Source organism: Engraulis encrasicolus, chromosome 1 (assembly GCF_034702125.1).
Source record: "Engraulis encrasicolus isolate BLACKSEA-1 chromosome 1, IST_EnEncr_1.0, whole genome shotgun sequence".
NCBI lineage: Eukaryota > Metazoa > Chordata > Actinopteri > Clupeiformes > Engraulidae > Engraulis > Engraulis encrasicolus.
Genome location: NC_085857.1, coordinates 43,546,199 through 43,564,725, shown reverse-complemented (window position 1 = coordinate 43,564,725; position 18,527 = coordinate 43,546,199). Strand labels below are relative to the sequence as shown.

At 48.1% G+C, this 18,527-nt stretch overlaps 1 protein-coding gene across 1 annotated transcript in view; it reads right to left on the bottom strand.

Annotated features, from left to right (window-relative positions):
• Positions 1–18,527, bottom strand: part of LOC134452603 (transmembrane protease serine 6) — a 33,114-nt gene that overhangs the window by 9,570 nt on the left and 5,017 nt on the right. Inside the window, exons 5-10 of the mRNA XM_063203072.1 lie at positions 12,231–12,457; positions 11,456–11,497; positions 10,577–10,784; positions 5,156–5,292; positions 4,623–4,735; positions 1,115–1,224 (exon numbers count right to left, since the gene is read on the bottom strand). Of these exons, the coding sequence (XP_063059142.1) occupies positions 1,115–1,224; positions 4,623–4,735; positions 5,156–5,292; positions 10,577–10,784; positions 11,456–11,497; positions 12,231–12,457 (837 nt within the window). The remainder of the gene's footprint in view (positions 1–1,114; positions 1,225–4,622; positions 4,736–5,155; positions 5,293–10,576; positions 10,785–11,455; positions 11,498–12,230; positions 12,458–18,527) is intronic.

The window sequence follows — 18,527 nt, the reverse complement described above, 5'->3', positions numbered from 1 at the left end:
GAAGTTCCAGATTTGAGTTTACGGCAGGGAAACTCTACCCCCCCCCTTCACTACAGGCGGTGACTGTCGTGACAAGAGACAGATTAACCCATTGATGCCTAAACCACCCGCAAAAAGGGCCAGCTGAATGCCTACGTCCTTTGTAGCCTCTTACTGCAGCAGGGGTCGGCGACCCTATTCATTTGCTGAAAATGCTTAAGTACATCATAACAACATTGCAATGACATTACAGAGAGCCATGGTGCTGCGCTAAGGGGTTAAGGAAAGTTGCCATCAGTCTAATGAAATCATGTGCTTGACAAATGCGCAAAGTGATTGTTTTGTCAATTCCTCTCCGAGTCCATGATATTCTATGGAAACAAATTCTATATCCGGAAGCTTGTGAAGGCTGCACAAAACCGAGAGATCGGCCATGTTTGACCATACTACTGCATATGGACAAATTTGGACGCCAATTTCCACAGCGGGACCACAGCAGGATCCTATGGCAACGGTGTAACTCTTTATTATAGATGGCTCTGAGGCAGTGAGGTGCAGAAGGTGGTAAACCCAGTGATGCCTAAAGCACCTGCGAAAATGGCTGCTGAATGCCTTAGCCCTTTTTAAGAACAGTTGCTCTCAGCCTATAGAAACCTAAATATCTCAGCCTCTGAGGCACATCAAAACATGATATAAGTTGCATTTAAATGCAAAGACATTCATCTTGCATTAGAATGTGTTCTTTCAGCTCTAACACATCAAGCTTTTTTAATAAACATATCTCAAATCTCATGCGCATGAATGTTGCATCATGCTCCAGGCGCCAGGGCCAATGTTGCGCTATGCAACACCCAACATCAGTGGGTTAATGGAAATATGCGTGGGCCGGGGAGAGGAGGGTGATGGAGATCAGTTAGGCTGTGGCTGGTGTGGTGATGGGAACGATATGGAGGTCAACTGACCACCTGCAGTTCTGAATAAGCCTGAGGCCGAGGCGATGTGGAAACGTCGTCGGGTTGGGTGGAGTTGGGTGCGGTGAGTGTGTTGGAGAGCTTAATGAGTTGTGCGGTATATATGGACGGCGTATGGAAGGCAATGAGTTGTGCGGTATATATGGACGGCGTATGGAGGTCACCTGCGGTTCTGGATGACCCAGAGGCCCTGTGTGCAGGCGTGGTTGTAGTTGGCCCTGCTTAGCTCATAGCCCTCGAAGTCCAGCATCAGACCGTACTCCGTGGAGGGGACCTAAAGACAGACAGATAGACAAACAGACAGACACACAGACAGACATAAAAGGCACTTTGAGAGTAGAACCAAATGTTGCACATGTTATGCAATATCTTGTGTCATGTGCATTGTTCCGCCAGTGGAATGTTGTACTATTAATTAAAACGACGCTACTACAAGAATATTCAGAGTCTATGTTATGACTTTGCCAAACAGCACATTTATCACAGGGGCCTAGTCTTGACGGAGGAGTACCATCACATTCCTCAATTTCCTTCGGGATTAATAGATGTTGCTCTACTCTACATATGTGATTAGAATTTTGGCAAATTTTGGAGTTCTCACTATGATGTCATAAGGACTTTGTGGGATTTTTAAAAGAGAGTTCTATGGGATCTGAACTGGGAAAACTTCCTTAGCGACAGCACTGCAGAGCACTTTTGCTTCTGACACAATTACCACCTGCACACATTTTCACCACAACAGAGCATGGATAATCGATGGATGGCTCCGACAAAATAGAACTCGTCCCTAATCGCTAGATGTCCACGGACATCGGCACCAGTGTGCGGGGTTGTATTGAACGCAATGGAATCGAACATTGGCAGAGCAGTGCTCCGACAATGTGCGGAGGCCCTTACTCCTCCAAGGATTTTTAATAAAGGAGCTGACTAATGGCTTGCTGTGGCAAGGCATTCAGTTGTGTGCAGAGTAAATTCAGGCAGATAGAAGAATACACACATACAGTACACTGTAAAAAATTGCAGCCAGTTAAATGTAAAAAGTAAGTTGCCCTGCTGCCTTAAGTTTGTAAGTGAACTCAACTTGAGAAAGCCGTATAGTTCTGATATCTCCATTTTTTTCAACACAATTTTAATCTGCATTTTTGATATCTTAAAATCTCTCTTTTTTTTAAAAAAACACGTCCCAATTCGTTTTTTGCATCCTGCACACGCCCACACCCACAACACCACACACACCTAAATTCAACCGAAATATGACGTATCAAAAACGTCGAAAACGTCATTTACTAACAAGTACATGGTGAGGAAACAGATGATCAGATTAAAAGAACTTCTGGGAAAGATGAGTGTTCATCGATAACACTGATTCAACTGACAACAACATTTGGGTTTCCAAGAGCTGAATGAATAGTATCGGAATTATGTTGGAATTATGTTGGAATTAATGTATGATTTATGGTGAATTAACAAATGACGTATGCATGAAGTTATGTTTAATATACTAGTAATGAAAAGGGAGTGCATACTTAAGTAGATGACTGCTATGTCTTTTTTAAGATATATATTTGATAGGATAGCTCAGTCATTGATGGGGCAGTAAAAAGAGGAGGAGGGATCCTGAAAAGACCTCAGGTTGGACTCGAACCCGGGCCCTAGAATTTAGCACGTTTTTACATTGCTTATTCTCATGTCATACTGTCACTTTTGTGAGATTCACGGTGATATAAGGAGGTATTGTTTTTGCTGTTTTGAACTGCGAAATTGTGTGCGCATTTCAAGTGTTTCCCCAAATTGAATTTGTCACTCAAATAGCCAAAGTGTGCATGAGTAAGGGAAATAGAAACCTGTTGGACGTTAAAAAGCAGAACATAGATGATGACCAGGGCCGCTGACAGCTTTGGCAAGGCCCAGGACAAAGTCATCTGAAAGGGCCCCCCACCCCAATACATACCATGTAATAAGGACCCAATTCTGGGCCCCCTGTCTCCCAGGGCCCCGGACAACTGTCCCCCCTCCCCAGTCGGTACCCCTGATGATGACATATATTTTTTCCAGGCCCAGAGGGAAGGGGTCCCAGAATTGAGTTCTCATAACAACGTAGGCCTATGTATTGAGTGGGGGGGGGGCTATTCAGATGACTTTGTCCTGGGCTCAGAGGGAAGGGGGACAAAGGGGTCAGCTGTCCTGGGCCCAGGGTGAAGTGTGGGGGGGCAGAATTGGTTTCTCATTACATTGCATGCATTGGGTGGGCGGCCCATTCAGATGACTTTGTCCTGGGCCCAGCCAAACCTATCAGCGGCCCTGCACGGTACTGCCACTTAACCTAGTCTGCTGCACTCACTCAAGCAATAAAAAAGAGGAAGAGTGATCAGAGAGCTGAGTAGTTTATTCATCTTTTTGACAATGTGAAACAAGTTAGGTTTTGAATAGCTGTTTTAAATACCTGAGTCTGTTATGAATACCTGTAAACGACTACCAGTTGAATCTTACAATACAAAGGATTCATACAGATTTTCTAAAATGATGACAAATTGACAAATGTACAACATCACTGTACTGTAGGGATTCCGTGCTGCTGACAGACTGACAGACACACACGCATGCATGCACACACGCATGCACGCGCACGCACGCACGCACGCACACACACACACACACACACATTCTTGTGGTTTTGATATCGCCACTTCTTCAACATGATTTTAATCTCAATTGATGTTCATTGCTTAAAATCTTTTTTTTTTTTTAACTTCTGTTTTTGCATCCTGCACACACCCTCACCCACAACCACACAAACACACACACCTAAATTCATATTATCAAAAAATAGCACCGTCATTTAGTACAGGTTGAGGACATAGATCTATCAGATAAAAGGCCTTTTAATTTTTTTCATGTCTATTTCAGTCATTTTATTTATATTTTTATATATGAATTTATAATTAACAATTTTATTGCATTATTAATTTTTGTGCAAATACTGTTTGTTCTCTACTTTATAACTTTTCTAACTTACTGTATGCTTTATCTACTTCTCCTTTTCTGTATTTTGTGATATGTATATTATTTCTTACTACGCTGTGAAGCAATTTAACATCAGTATTGTTTAAATGTGCTATAATAAAATAAAGTGACTTGACTTGACCTGAAACAGAGAGAGACAAATGCTGTTTTCAGGTCGACCAAAGCGGTACCGGTGCCCGCACCAGTTGCATTCGGCACTTAAGTGCTTACCTGCAAACCACCCACATAAATACCGGGCTCTGAACTTTATCCGCACGTGACTGTATCACCTGCGTGAAACTGCTGACGTCCACGTCACAATTCGTGGAGAAAAAAACAAGCATTTTTCGGTTCGCGTTGCGAACTAACTTTCCAGTTCGCGAATGCTAAGATGTGTGGCGTGAACATGCCGGCCGGTTAGCGATCAGGGGTGAATTTCTCAAAACCAAAGTTGCTTACTACATTAGCTACTTCGTTGCTTTCAATGCATTTTCCCATTGGCAACTACCGAAGTTGCTAACAAGCTAACAACTTCCCTTTTGAGAAACTCACCCCAGGTGCGGGAACAGGCTCCGACACCGTTCTCACCACAAGCACCCTTCTCAGTTGGCCTGAACGCACCAAGAGAGAGACAGGCAGAGAGGGATATGATATACAGTCAGCACGTACTGTGAAGTGCCAGGAGCAGTTGGTGTTGGGGGGGTAGTAGCTGGGGTAGAATGGCGTCTGCAGAACACCCTGAACCCCTCTGACAGGCTGCAGGTCGACAACGGAGGAACACACTGAGAGAGGGACAGAGAGAGAGAGAGAGAGAGAGAGAGAGAGAGAGAGAGAGAGAGAGAGAGAGAGAGAGAGAGAGAGAGAGAGAGAGAGAGAGAGAGAGAGAGAACGAGAACGAGAGAGAGGCAGACAGACAGACAGACAGACAGACAGACAGACAGACAGACAGACAAACAGACAGACAGATAGACAGACAGAGAATGAGAGCGAGAGAGAGACAGACAAAGAGAGAGAGAGAGGGGGGGGGGGTGAAAGAGCAAAATGGGGAGAAAAACAGAGAATTGACTTTGAAACAGTGAAGCAAGGTTTTTTACTTTTTTCGCGTCAGATCAAACAACCCCCAGACCATGAACACGAAATGAAATGGTAGCATTATGGGATGGTCAGGACCTAGGGCTAGTGATTTACTGCCCTCTACTCACCCTGCGGGCTCCAGGCCTGGGCGGCCAGGGAGAAGGGGTCCACGTAGGTGTAGAGGCCCTGCTTCCACACCACTGTCATCCACTCACCTGATGACAGCAGCTTCACCACCGCCTCATGCCTGCTGCAGCCATACAGCCTGAACAGATGTGGGGGGGGGAGAGAGAGAGAGAGAGAGAGAGAGAGAGAGAGAGAGAGAGAGAGAGAGAGAGAGAGAGAGAGAGAGAGACAGAGAGATAGAGAGAGAGAGAGAGAGAAAGATAAATGGAGAGTGGAAAGGATTTAGGGACATGGAGATAGGTATAAATATGAGAGAGAGAGAGAGAGAGAGAGAGAGAGAGAGAGAGAGAGAGAGAGAGAGAGAGAGAGAGAGAGAGAGAGAGAGAGAGAGGAGGAGAGAAAATAACGATTCTGCAATGATTACTTGAGCTTGCAGTGACTGCACTAAAGCAATGCTATCAGAATAGAGAGACAGGATGACACACACACACACACACACACACACACACACACACACACACACAAAAATCCCCTTATAGTTCGATAGAGTCCAATTTTATTTTTGTGTGTCTGTTAGCGCGCGTGGGTGAGGTGTTTTCCGTGAGACATGACGGTGGGCATAAGGAAGGAAGTTGACAACCAATCATGTGTCAATGTCAGATGTCCGCTAATGCATTTTATGACATTTTTTACTGCAGTTATAACTACCTAATCACAACACAGGCATCATCTGACTATCGTGCACACAGTGATGCTAGAACACTGTGTGTGTGTGTGTGTGTGTGTGTGTGTGTGTGTGTGTGTGTGTGTGTGTGTGTGTGTGTGTGTGTGTGTGTGTGTGTGTGTGTGTGTGTGTGTGTGTGTGTGTGTGTGTGTGTGTGTGTGTGTGTGTGTGTGTGTGTGTGTGTGCGCGTGCTACCGTGAATGTGTAAGGTGTGTGTTTGAGTAGGACCTTACCTACCTTTTATGTCATTTTGACGCTGTCCAGACTACACTTACTCCTACTGCTATGCTATCACAGGAAATATGTCATGTACACCGTGACACTGGGACATGTGAGGGGAAAACACTGTGACCTGATGGTGTGAGGTGACAGAGACGTGATAAAAATACCAGCGTCAATATAACGCCTGAAGGTGCACTGTAATATTTTAAGCAGTTTCTTTCCAAAATTCATGCTGTCCATTCACCAATGATACCTTTTTCACAAATACTTTTCACCACCATTATATCCTAAGTCAGCGTTTCCCAACCAGGGGTACGTGTACCACAAGGGGTACGCGGGCACACCGCAGGGGGTACTTGGAAAAATGTTATTATTAACAAATGTATGGAGCAGTCACATCACTACAGAGAAAGCGATATAGAACATGAATTAGGGGGTACTCAGGGCACAACTAAGATGCTTAGGGGGTACGCAAGACAAAAAAGGTTGGGAAACACTGTCCTAAGTGATGGGAAAATGGCACTTTTCCTACATGGAAAGGTGGATCTTCTCCATGTCGGCCATTTTGAATTTCTAGAAATAGACATTTTTAGCTGCACAACCTACTGTACTTTGGTCATACTAGTAAACATTAGTTTATATTAACCCCTTATGTTTTAACCATACTGTCACCAAAATGTTAATGGCTATCTCTTAATACGTCACTTAACGCTCTCTGTAATGTCATAGCAATCTTGTATCGATGTAGTTGATATTTTCAGCAAATAGTGAATATGCCTGCCAACAACCCCATCTGCAGTAAGAGGCTATGTGAAAGTTCATGAAAACATCAAATTGCCAATAGGCAGCACAGTTTCAATGAGCAGTGTAGTTGCAATACCTACTATGGTCATCATCCTACATAGTGCACCTTTAAAGAAAAGACTTAACTCCATTTCAGATAACATTTGGTCCTACATTTGCAGCACTTTAAAGGGGCACGATGTAGGATGACGTCGTTTGCGTGGTGCCCGTGGCATGCCTGTCTCAAATTCTACACAGTCATGAAAAAATGCTGTTTAAAATAAACTCGCTGTGAGAATGTTTTTCATCACGGAATGCCAGCAGTTGATACAAATACGGTATGTAAAGCGATTTTTCGTATGAGAAGTGTTTCCCATGACACTTGGAGCGGATCGCTCTCACAAAAGTTATATTTGGGGGTTTCTGATAGCGGACCGTGAAAGAGGTCGCAAGAGTCATCGTTCACTTACTAATGACCCAAATAAGCATCGGCTCGCTGACTAGGGACAGTGATTAATTAAACTTTTAATCTAGAGCTCCTTTAACACTGTCCAACCTGTCCTGACTACTGTACACTGACGTCTACCGAACTATCAGACACTGTTATCTATCACAGGCAGCAGCTGACTCTCATGCACACAGTGACGCTGAGGCCTGGCGGGGACATGCAAGAGGGAAACATACACCGTCAAATGCACTGAACCCCTGAAATGCAAAACACCACAATGTCATGTATGACTAATAGAAGTAAATCTGTTTGCATTGTAGTTTTAGTGTTAAGAAGTGGAGTTATAGCACATTTACAACAGTTTGCCTCAAAAACTAACTGTACCAACAGCAAAAAAAAGTAAATCATCAAAAGAATTAAAAATTATTTAAAAATATTATAAATATAAAAAATAAACTGGATACGAGGGGGGGGCGGGGCAGTGCATGGCCTGAGGGTGTGAAGAGACAGAGATGTGGTGAAGACCTCCCACTGTCACCATGCAATGAGTCACCCCACATGATCGAGGCCTGTGGTCATGTGGTGGTCACGTACTGTAAATGTTCAACTGTTGATTCAACACTCGGCAGATTCAAATGTCATAGTCTGCATAGCTCTACAGGGCAGTCATGGGTAAGCGGTTAGGGTGTCAGACTTGTAACCCAAAGGTTTCCGGTTCAACTCCCGACCCGCCAGGTTGGTGGGGGGAGTAATTAACCAGTGCTCTCCCCCATCCTCCTCCAAGACTAAGGTACCCTGAGCATGGTACTGTCCCGCGACACTGCTCCCTTGGGGCGCCATTGAGGGCTGCCCCCTTGCACGGGTGAGGCATGAATGCAATTTCGTAGTGTGCAGTTAACACTTGTGTGCTGTGGAGTGCTGTGTCACAATGACAATAGGAGTTGGAGTTTCCCAATTGGGCTTTCACTTCACTTTCTACCAGTTGTAGAACGCTGTACTAGCCATCGAAAAGACTTAACTACAAGCGGATTCCAAAAAAGTTGGGACACTTAGTATTTTGTAAATAAAATCAAAATGCTGGCATTTTCAAAACATCTAATATGTTAATAAGGTAGAGCATTATGTATAGACAACATATCAGTTGTTAAAGTCGAGCAGAATTATTGTTTTGAGGTAATTATGTGATCATTTAAAATTTGACCCATGCAACAAATCTCAAAAAAGTTGGGACAGGGCCAAAACATGTTGTAATAGTTGGATAATTCTAAAAATTACACAAGGAAGAATATTTTAAAAGGAACTATATTGACTGCCAACATGAATGCACAAATAAAATACCATCACATAGAGGCTGTGGCACTCAGCAGCGAATATTTTGAGGGACTAATTACTTATCTATTACACAGAAAGATTGAATTATCAAAATTGCAGGCATATAAGGCCTATTTCCGTAACATAGAGTTCTGAGTAATCATTGTACGAGTTATGAGATCATGACATACTCGTGGTAAATAAGCAAACTATGACACTCCAACAATGACAGCTCTCGAAAAAATGACCATAAACACAACACTTGATTAATGCACATGATGCAGACATTAATCAGTGTTGCGTGCAGAAAAGCTCATTCTATGGACATGTGGACCATGTGAAACTGTCCTCTGATTACAGAATGGAAAATATTTAATCCTTTTTGAAAATTATGGAGTCATGCACCCTCTAGGTTATATAGAAAATGAATACTTCAGCTTGATTTAGTGGTCAGTCTGAAAGACAGCAAATATGATGGTAAGGGGGTGCAGAGGTGACTTGGTTAGGGTCTTCTTACTTACTCACGAGAGCATTAAAATGAATGTTGAATGATACATACAGACTTTAAAACAGCAAACATAGCTACCAAGGCATTATATTTTGGTGAGCACCCCGCCTTTAGATATTGCCCCATAATGGTGGCAAATTTCAATCTCTACGATGTTCCAACAGTGTGGTTCCATCATAAGAGTAAACAGGTCACAAAATTGTTTTCTTGCAGTCAGGATATGCCACATATTAAGCATAACAAGTTGAGGTAAACAAGTTGAGGAACACACCTATCAGTTGAGCTGCTGAAATCATGTCTCGCATATCAAAATATCTATTTTTTGAATAAAATTACGCCATCAGTCAAAGTATTTAACTGTTCAGTCTCATCACTCTCATTGTGTTGTGTTTAGTCTTATCCAATATAAAAAGCATTTTATTGGCCCTGTCCCAACTTTTTTGGGATTTGTTGCAAGGGTGAAATTTTAAATGATCACATAATTACCTCAAAACAATAATTCTGCTCGACTTTAACAACTGATATGTTGTCTGTACATAATGCTCTACCTTATTAACATATTAGATGTTTTGAAAATGCCAGCATTTTGATTTTATTCACAAAATACAAAGTGTCCCAACTTTTTTGGAATCCGCTTTGTACCATAGCACTGCACCACTGGTAGTCTGGCCATCACCAGATCATATCACAAGTCACATTTTCATATAAGGGATGTAGGTCTAAAACCATTTAAAATACTACCGTAGCATCTTACTGCAAATGGGGTCGCCGGCAGGCCTGCTCGCTATTTGCTGTAAATACTCAACTACATCACAACAACATTGCTATGACAGTACCGAGAGCATATTAAGATATATTAACATATTAAGACGTAGCCATTATAATTTTGGTGACAGTAAGGTTATAACATAGACTCTGCACTATGGTTAAGCTGGATGGTGAAAGATGGTGAAACCATGGTAATACTAAATACAGTAGTCATCATCAGGGTAAAACTGCATAAGAATGTGGTAATATTACAACAAAGTGCAGTGTTAATTTAACTTAAGAAAGTTGATGTAAAATCTTCTCGATTGTATTTGGTCCCAGAGTACTCCCTAAGTATTGAATGAACACTGCATTTTGTTTACTCTGAACCTGCTACATATAAATGTAGACACACTAAACAAGGAAACCATGACAAATAAGATGGTGGACAGTGGTGTCAGGGCCGGATTAACGCACAGGCTAGATATGGCTGCAGCGTAGACACATTCTGCCAATATAGGCCTAAAGTGCAGGGGGAAATCCTGGTTTGTGCTCATAGTACGGCCCCTGGAGGACTTTTACGGCCCTTGGTGGAATTTGAAGTGGTCCCTCGAATGAAAAAGGTTCCCCACCCACCCCTGGCCTAAGTGTGTGTATCTGTAGGTGTGCTGGAGACTCACGAGGTGATGAGGTGCGCGTCGGAGGGCGTGAGGGCGTCGTAGACCACCAGGCGGTCTCGGCACTCGGGCAGCAGCCAGGACACCTGCAGCTCCAGCTGGGAGCCCGGGGGCGCCTGCAGGTGCCACAGGCACGACGGACGCTCCGTGTCGGGGCCACGCAGACGCACCACCGGGGACCCCGGGGACACCAACTGGTACCGGTAGCAGTCTGACGGAGGGAGGGAGGGAGGCAGTAGATTAGTGTTTCTCAACAGGGGCGGTACAGCCCCCCAGGGGGCGTTGGGGAGCTCTAGGGGGGGTCGTTGAGAAGGATACAGCTGAAATTGGGCGGTGGTTAGTTGTCATTGGGGGGTATTAGTCCATATAATATTTTAATACTAAGGGGGGTGTTGCCAGGCTTATGAAGAGGTGAAGGGGGCTTTGGGAGGATATTGATGAGTTCAAGGGGTCGTTTGTTCAAAAAAAGGTTGAGGACCACTGCAGTAGACGGAGGTCAAACTGAATGAATGAATATACCTTTACCTTTATTGCCCCAGGGGGAATTTGTTTTGGATTTTGGGAACAATTGCACATACAGACAATTATGACATTATAAAAGGGCAAACAAAGCATACAAATTAGATTCAAATAAAAAATAAACAAATCCTGGCAGAGAGAATAATAACAAAGGCAGCACAATTTCAATGAGCAGCATAGCTGCAATACCTATTCTTGCTACATCTTACACAGTGCACCTTTAACGACCTATGGTGGCAGAGCACTGGGCGTAACTCGTGTGACATGACATTGTCTGACCTTGAAAATAAAATTTGAAAAAAAAATAGGACAAATGAAATGAACACAATGCATATAAGGAAGAAGAAAACGTAAAAAACATACCAAAAGAAGCTTTTAAAAGCTCTATAACTTTGGGGTCAGTCTCTGCAAAAAGAACAGAAATGTGTCAAATAATAATACAATAACAGAACAAAGGAAAAAGATTTCAGACAGTCAGTCAGTCAATCAGGCATCCATTATTTCAGTTATGTTGATAATGACATGCTACCAATGCATATTACTTTGATTTAGCTCCGGTTAAAAGCAAAGATTAACCTCAGTTTTTGAGTTGGAGGCTACAAGTTTTTTCCTTCAACATGACAATGTAAAGTGTTGCAACCTCTTGAAATGCACCACCAGTGCCGGGGGGCAATCGCCATTCTGACATACCGCCATTCCGACATACCGCCATTCCGACAGTATTTGATTGTCATTCCGAGTCATTTGAACATTGTTGCAAGTACTTAGAGGCGTGTGAACAACAAATATTTTCCCAAAAGGTATCGCTGTTTGCTAGCTGTCTGCTGATGTTGCATAACATTTTGGATGTTTTTGGGAATAAATAAAAATGTTTTTTTGAAATGTAAACAAAACTATGTTTGTGTTTCCCTGGAGGGTTTTTTGAGGGGTCTTTTACGACTTTATTTGACAGGACAGCTTGATGGACAGGGGAGAGAGACGGGCAGGGGTCGGCAAGCGACCCGGGCCAGGAACCAAACCCCGGTCGGCCGCATGGCAGACGAGTGCCCTACTGGTTGGCCACGTCAGGGCCTGGAGGCCTGATTTTGATGTTGGACAGGGCCACTCTTTTCTTTTTTCCCTGCTTAGCTCCACGTACCTTGGATGGAGAGGGAGGGGAGGTGGAGCAGGTAGCCCAGGTAGGTGGCGGTTTGCTGGGCGGCCTCTGGACCGTCGTCAGCAGCAGCAGCAGCAGCAGTAGCATCGTCGGTGTGGGAGGCCAGGAGCTGTTGGAGGCTCTGGGTGACCCTCTGCACATTGACCTCGTCCACATGGCTCTGGGGTACGGACAATACCAGCCAGAAGTGAGCCACCACACTGCCCTCCCTGGGGGATACAGGACAGAGGATCAGTGGCGTGCAGAGATATTTTGGGGGGCAGGTGCTCGAGTTGGGGGTGGGGGGCATGTGGACCTTCCAGCTGCCTTACTAGAGGCTATATAGTATTATAGCGGGAATTATCACATGCTTTTGATCGTCAAGCATTTGATGATCATGTTAACATGGAAAAAATCTTCAAAAATAACTTTCAAATAAGGATTTTTTTGTCCAGTAGGGCAAAGGGCAGGTGCTTTAGCAACACCTCATCACCTATGCAGAGTGTGATCAGTCATTTGTTTCATTAATTTATTCTCTCTCTCTCTCTCTCTCTCTCTCTCTCTCTCTCTCTCTCTCTCTCTCTCTCTCTCTCTCTCCTTCAAACTCCCTGGGGAAACCGGACAGAGTATGATCAGTCATTTCTTTCATTCATTTATTATCTCTCTCTGTCTGTCTGTCTGTCTGTCTGTCTGTCTGTCTGTCTGTCTGTCTGTCTGTCTGTCTGTCTGTCTGTCTGTCTCTCTCTCTCTCTCTCTCTCTCTCTCTCTCTCTCTGTCTCTCTCTCTCTCCCTGGGGAAACCGGACTATGGAGTATGAAAGTGTTTTTCAATACTGGGGTCGGGATCCCATTTGGTGTCGCCTGGAATTCAAATGGGGTTGCCTGAAATGTCTGAAAGTGTGTGAAAAAACAATTCTATAAAAAAATATATTACTAATTAATATAACATAACTATTCAATATTCTCTTTGAAACACTATTTACAATCCTAGACTGTCATAAATATCTTTAAGCTTAATACCCTACAATTTATGTATGTAGCTGTCATGCTTTAATTTTTGTCCTGAAAAAATGTGCAGTGTGGGGTCCCCCAGGAATTTGGGACGTCAAAATGGGGTCCCTTGCCAGAAAAGGTTGGGAACCACTGGAGTATGATCAGTCATTTCTTTCATTCATTTATTGTCTGACTGACTGTCTGTCTCTCTGATTGTCTGTCTGTCTGTCTGTCTCTCTGATTGTCTGTCTGTCTGTCTATCCGTCTGTCTGTCTGAAAGTGTTCTCTGTCAGGATCTGGACTTTGTGCTGTTTTTGTGCTCATGTTCCCCAGTCTTTCCCATGTGCTTTGTGTCTTGCCTGTTTTGGTTTTCTTGTGTTTTTGTTTACATTTTAGTCCTGTCACCTTCTCGGTCCATGTGCTTTTGTTTTTCCTGTCATGTGTTCTGCCCCACCCCTCGTTTGTGTCACCTGGTTTACTTGTCTCTTGTTTGCCCTGTTTAGGCCCCCTGATTGTTTCCACCTGGTACCAGCCCCTTTCCTCATTTCCTTGTTATCCTCCTGTTACCCATGCCTGCTCTCTGTCATTGTCTGCACCTGGTTACCCTTCTTAGTTATTGTGTTCACCTATTCTAGTTAGTCTTGTTTATCTTTGCCATTGTTTCCACCTGTCCTGTAATATCTCCATTGTCTTGATTACCGTCTCGTTTGCCCCGGTCTCATTTTCTGTCCCTGATTGGTTCTTTCGTTGTCTGCCCACCTGTGCCCCATTGTGTTATGTCCTATCATGTGTTCCCCTGTAATTGCTACCGTGTATTTAAGCCCTGTGTTTCTGTTGTCCCGTGCTGCGTCATTTCTCCGATTTGTCCTGCCGTGTCGAATCCCTGTTAGTGAATCCCGTAAGTGAATCTCTGTTGCTTGTAATTGTTAACCCGTGTTCAGTTTAGTTTGTTGATGTTTTCCCCCTCGTGGGTTTTTGTTTTCTCCTCCCTTGAGATTTTGTTCTGTTCGTAGTTTGAGTTTAATAAAACCCTTGACCTTCCCTGGACTTCGTTTGTGTGCTGCATTTGGGCTCTTCCTGAGAAAAACTTGACAGAATGACGCAGCCAACAAGAAGCCCAGCAGCCAACATTTCTGAACCTTCAAACCAGAGGAGTGGATCTCTGCGTGTTGGCTTTATGCACACCCAGTCAGCTGTTTGCCCAACCTGGACTTCGCCTGACCCCTTCCTTGGGTCACGGTTGGCCATTCGGCCCCCACTAAGGGGGAGTGATCTCTTCTGCGGGGACCCTCAGTGGTTTCCATATGAGGACTGGTATGAATCGTCAGCTTCCGACTCAGATGACTGGCTTGACCTGGTGGAGGACGTCAGACCGAGCCCCAGGAGGAGACGGCGTAGTCGGCGCCGGAAGGGCTGCCGACCTGTCCCCCTGGAGGAACCTGCGAACCTCAGCCCACCAGAATGCCCACCGCTCCAGCCACAGCCCAAGCCTGTCTGCCCGCCGGCCCAGCCCAGGCCTGTCTGCCCGCCGGCCCAGCCCAGGCCTGTCTGCCCGCCNGCCCAGCCCAANCCTGTCTGCCCGCCGGCCCAGCNCAGGCCTCTCTGCCCGCCGGCCCAGCCCAAGCCTGTCTGCCCGCCGGCCCAGCCAAAGCCTGTCTGCCCGCCGGCCCAGCCCAAGCCTGTCTGCCCGCCGGCCCAGTTCTGGTCCCTGATCTCACCACAGAACCCTGAGCTAATCGCCCTCATGAAGGAGCTCAATGCTCTATTGATGTCTGAGTCTGGCGACCAGCCTGAAGTTCTGGCCGAGCGACTCCTCGTTCTTCCAGACTGTGAACCTGCCCCCGAGCCGGACGTCGCCGTGAGGCCAGCCCCCGAGCCGGACGTCGCCGCGAGGCCAGCCCCCGAGCCGGACGTCGCCGCGAGGCCAGCCCCCGAGCCGGACGTCGCCGCGAGGCCAGCCCCCGAGCCGGACGTCGCCGCGAGGCCAGCCCCCGAGCCGGACGTCGCCGCGAGGCCAGCCCCCGAGCCGGACGTCGCCGCGAGGCCAGCCCCCGAGCCGGACGTCGCCGCGAGGCCAGCCCCCGAGCCGGACGTCGCCGCGAGGCCAGCTCCCGAGCCGGACGTCGCCGCGGGGCCAGCTCCCGAGCCGGACGTCGTCAAGCCAGTTGGTCCATCTGCATTCGAGGGACCACCTGTTCCTGTCGACCCGCCCGTTCCTGTTGACCTGCCTGTTTCCAGTTCTGCCATGCCTGTTTCCAGTTCTGCCATGCCTGTTTCCAGTTCTGCCATGCCTGTTTCCAGTTCTGCCATGCCTGTTGCTGGTTCTGCAATGCCTGTATCCAGCTCTGACCCCGAGCCGCCGAGATGTCCACCCGACCTCGAGCCGCCCGGGACCCCTGAGGACGTTGCTCTGGCCAAGACCCCCGTTCTGGCCGGGACTGCCAAGGACGTCATGCCGGTCGAGACCCCCACTGTGGCCGGGACCCCCGAAGCCGTTGCTTCAGTTGAGACCCCCACTGTGGCCGGGACCCCCGAAGGCGGCACTTCGGCCGAGACCCCTGCTGCACCTAGGACTCCCAGCGTGGCCGAGAGCCCCGACAAGGCCGAGACCTCTGGTGCAGCCGGGACCCCCAGCGCGTCCGAGAGCCCCTCCGTTCCGGTGGCCGCCTCCTCCGTTCCTGCCGGCGCCTCCTCCGTTCCTGCCGGCGCCACCTCTGTTCCTGACGGCGCCACCTCTGTTCCTGACGGCGCCACCTCTGTTCCTGACGGCGCCACCTCTGTTCCTGACGGCGCCACCTCTGTTCCTGACGGCGCCACCCCTGCTCCTGGCCCTCCTGAACCGGACCCCGCGTCGCCATTTCCAGCACCTGGTTCGGCCTGGCCTACTCCTGGTCCCGCCTTGCTGACCCCAGCTCCCGTCGGCGGCGCCTCCTCCCCAGCTCCAGTCGGCGGCGTCTCCTCCCCAGCTCCAGTCGGCGGCGCCTCCTCCCCAGCTCCCGTCGGCGGCGCCTCCTCCCCAGCTCCAGTCGGCGGCGTCTCCTCCCCAGCTCCAGTCGGCGGCGTCTCCTCCCCAGCTCCAGTCGGCGGCGTCTCCTCCCCAGCTCCAGTCGGCGGCGTCTCCTCCCCAGCTCCAGTCGGCGGCGCCTCCTCCCCAGCTCCAGTCGGCGGCGCCTCCTCCCCAGCTCCAGTCGGCGGCGCCTCCTCCCCAGCTCCAGTCGGCGGCGCCTCCTCCCCAGCTCCAGTCGGCGGCGCCTCCTCCCCAGCTCCAGTCGGCGGCGCCTCCTCCCCAGCTCCAGTCGGCGGCGCCTCCTCCCCAGCTCCAGTCGGCGGCGCCTCCTCCCCAGCTCCAGTCGGCGGCGCCTCCTCCCCAGCTCCAGTCGGCGGCGCCTCCTCCCCAGCTCCAGTCGGCGGCGCCTCCTCCCCAGCTCCAGTCGGCGCCTCCCCAGATCTTGTCGCCGCCTCACCTGCTCCAGCTCCCGCCTCTCCTGCTCCAACTCCCGCCTCTCCTGCTCCAACTCCCGCCTCTCCTGCTCCAACTCCCGCCTCTCCTGCTCCAACTCCCGCCTCTCCTGCTCCAACTCCCGCCTCTCCTGCTCCAACTCCCGCCTCCCAGTGTGCTCCAGCTCCCGCCTCCTGGTCTTCGTCTGTGTTCCAGCCTGCACCGCCCCCTGTGTTCCAGCCTGCACCGCCCCCTGTGTTCCAGCCTGCACCGCCCCCTGTGTTCCAGCCTGCATCGCCCCCTGTGACCCAGTTCGCTCCCTCTACTCACCCCAACCCAGTGTTTTCGGAAACCCTTCTTATTCCTGTGCCAGTCACCATCCCAGTTACTCTTCCACTCACCGTCCCAGTATCTGTCCCAATCTGTGTCCAGGTTCCCACTCCTGTGTCTGTCCCTGTTCGTGTTCCAGCATGTTCGGCCCGTTTCCGCTCAACAGTTTTTGTCAATGTCACTGTGACTGTGCCCGTCCCCGTCTTCATCTCTGTCCCCATTCCTGTCACTGTCCCAGTCACTGTGCCTGTCAAGATCCCTGTGTTTGTTCCTGTCAGTGTTCCACAGTCTGTAGTGCCATCCTCCCAACCCTCCTCTTCTCCTCCTCCTCCTCCGATCGTGTCTACATGCCTCTCTGAGTCCGCTCGCTCTCCTGCCCCTGCTCTGCCCGATGCGTGCCCCCCTGACTTTGCCCAATGCCCAGAGTCTGCCCGGTCCACCTCATCTGTTCCTTGCCCGGAGCCTGTCCCATGCCCTGGGCTCTGTACCCCTACCCGTTTGACCCCCGCTGTTGCCGGGCGCCCCCCACCTGAACTTGCTGGTCGTCCCTTGGGCCGTCTGGGAGCCGTCCCTTGAGGGGGGGGTACTGTCAGGATCTGGACTTTGTGCTGTTTTTGTGCTCATGTTCCCCAGTCTTTCCCATGTGCTTTGTGTCTTGCCTGTTTTGGTTTTCTTGTGTTTTTGTTTACATTTTAGTCCTGTCACCTTCTCGGTCCATGTGCTTTTGTTTTTCCTGTCATGTGTTCTGCCCCACCCCTCGTTTGTGTCACCTGGTTTACTTGTCTCTTGTTTGCCCTGTTTAGGCCCCCTGATTGTTTCCACCTGGTACCAGCCCCTTTCCTCATTTCCTTGTTATCCTCCTGTTACCCATGCCTGCTCTCTGTCATTGTCTGCACCTGGTTACCCTTCTTAGTTATTGTGTTCACCTATTCTAGTTAGTCTTGTTTATCTTTGCCATTGTTTCCACCTGTCCTGTAATATCTCCATTGTCTTTGATTGCCCGTCTCGTTTGCCCCGGTCTCATTTTCTGTCCCTGATTGGTTCTTTCGTTGTCTGCCCACCTGTGCCCCATTGTGTTATGTCCTATCATGTGTTCCCCTGTAATTGCTACCGTGTATTTAAGCCCTGTGTTTCTGTTGTCCCGTGCTGCGTCATTTCTCCGATTTGTCCTGCCGTGTCGAATCCCTGTTAGTGAATCCCGTAAGTGAATCTCTGTTGCTTGTAATTGTTAACCCGTGTTCAGTTTAGTTTGTTGATGTTTTCCCCCTCGTGGGTTTTTGTTTTCTCCTCCCTTGAGATTTTGTTCTGTTCGTAGTTTGAGTTTAATAAAACCCTTGACCTTCCCTGGACTTCGTTTGTGTGCTGCATTTGGGCTCTTCCTGAGAAAAACTTGACATTCTCTCTCTCTCTCTCTCTCTCTCTCTCTCTCTCTCTCTCTCTCCTATATATCCTCTGTCCATTTTCCCCAGGGAGAGAGAGAGTCAGCCATGTCTCTCTCACCGTCTCTCTGTCTCAGGGTGTACTGCAATTCCAAGTTCG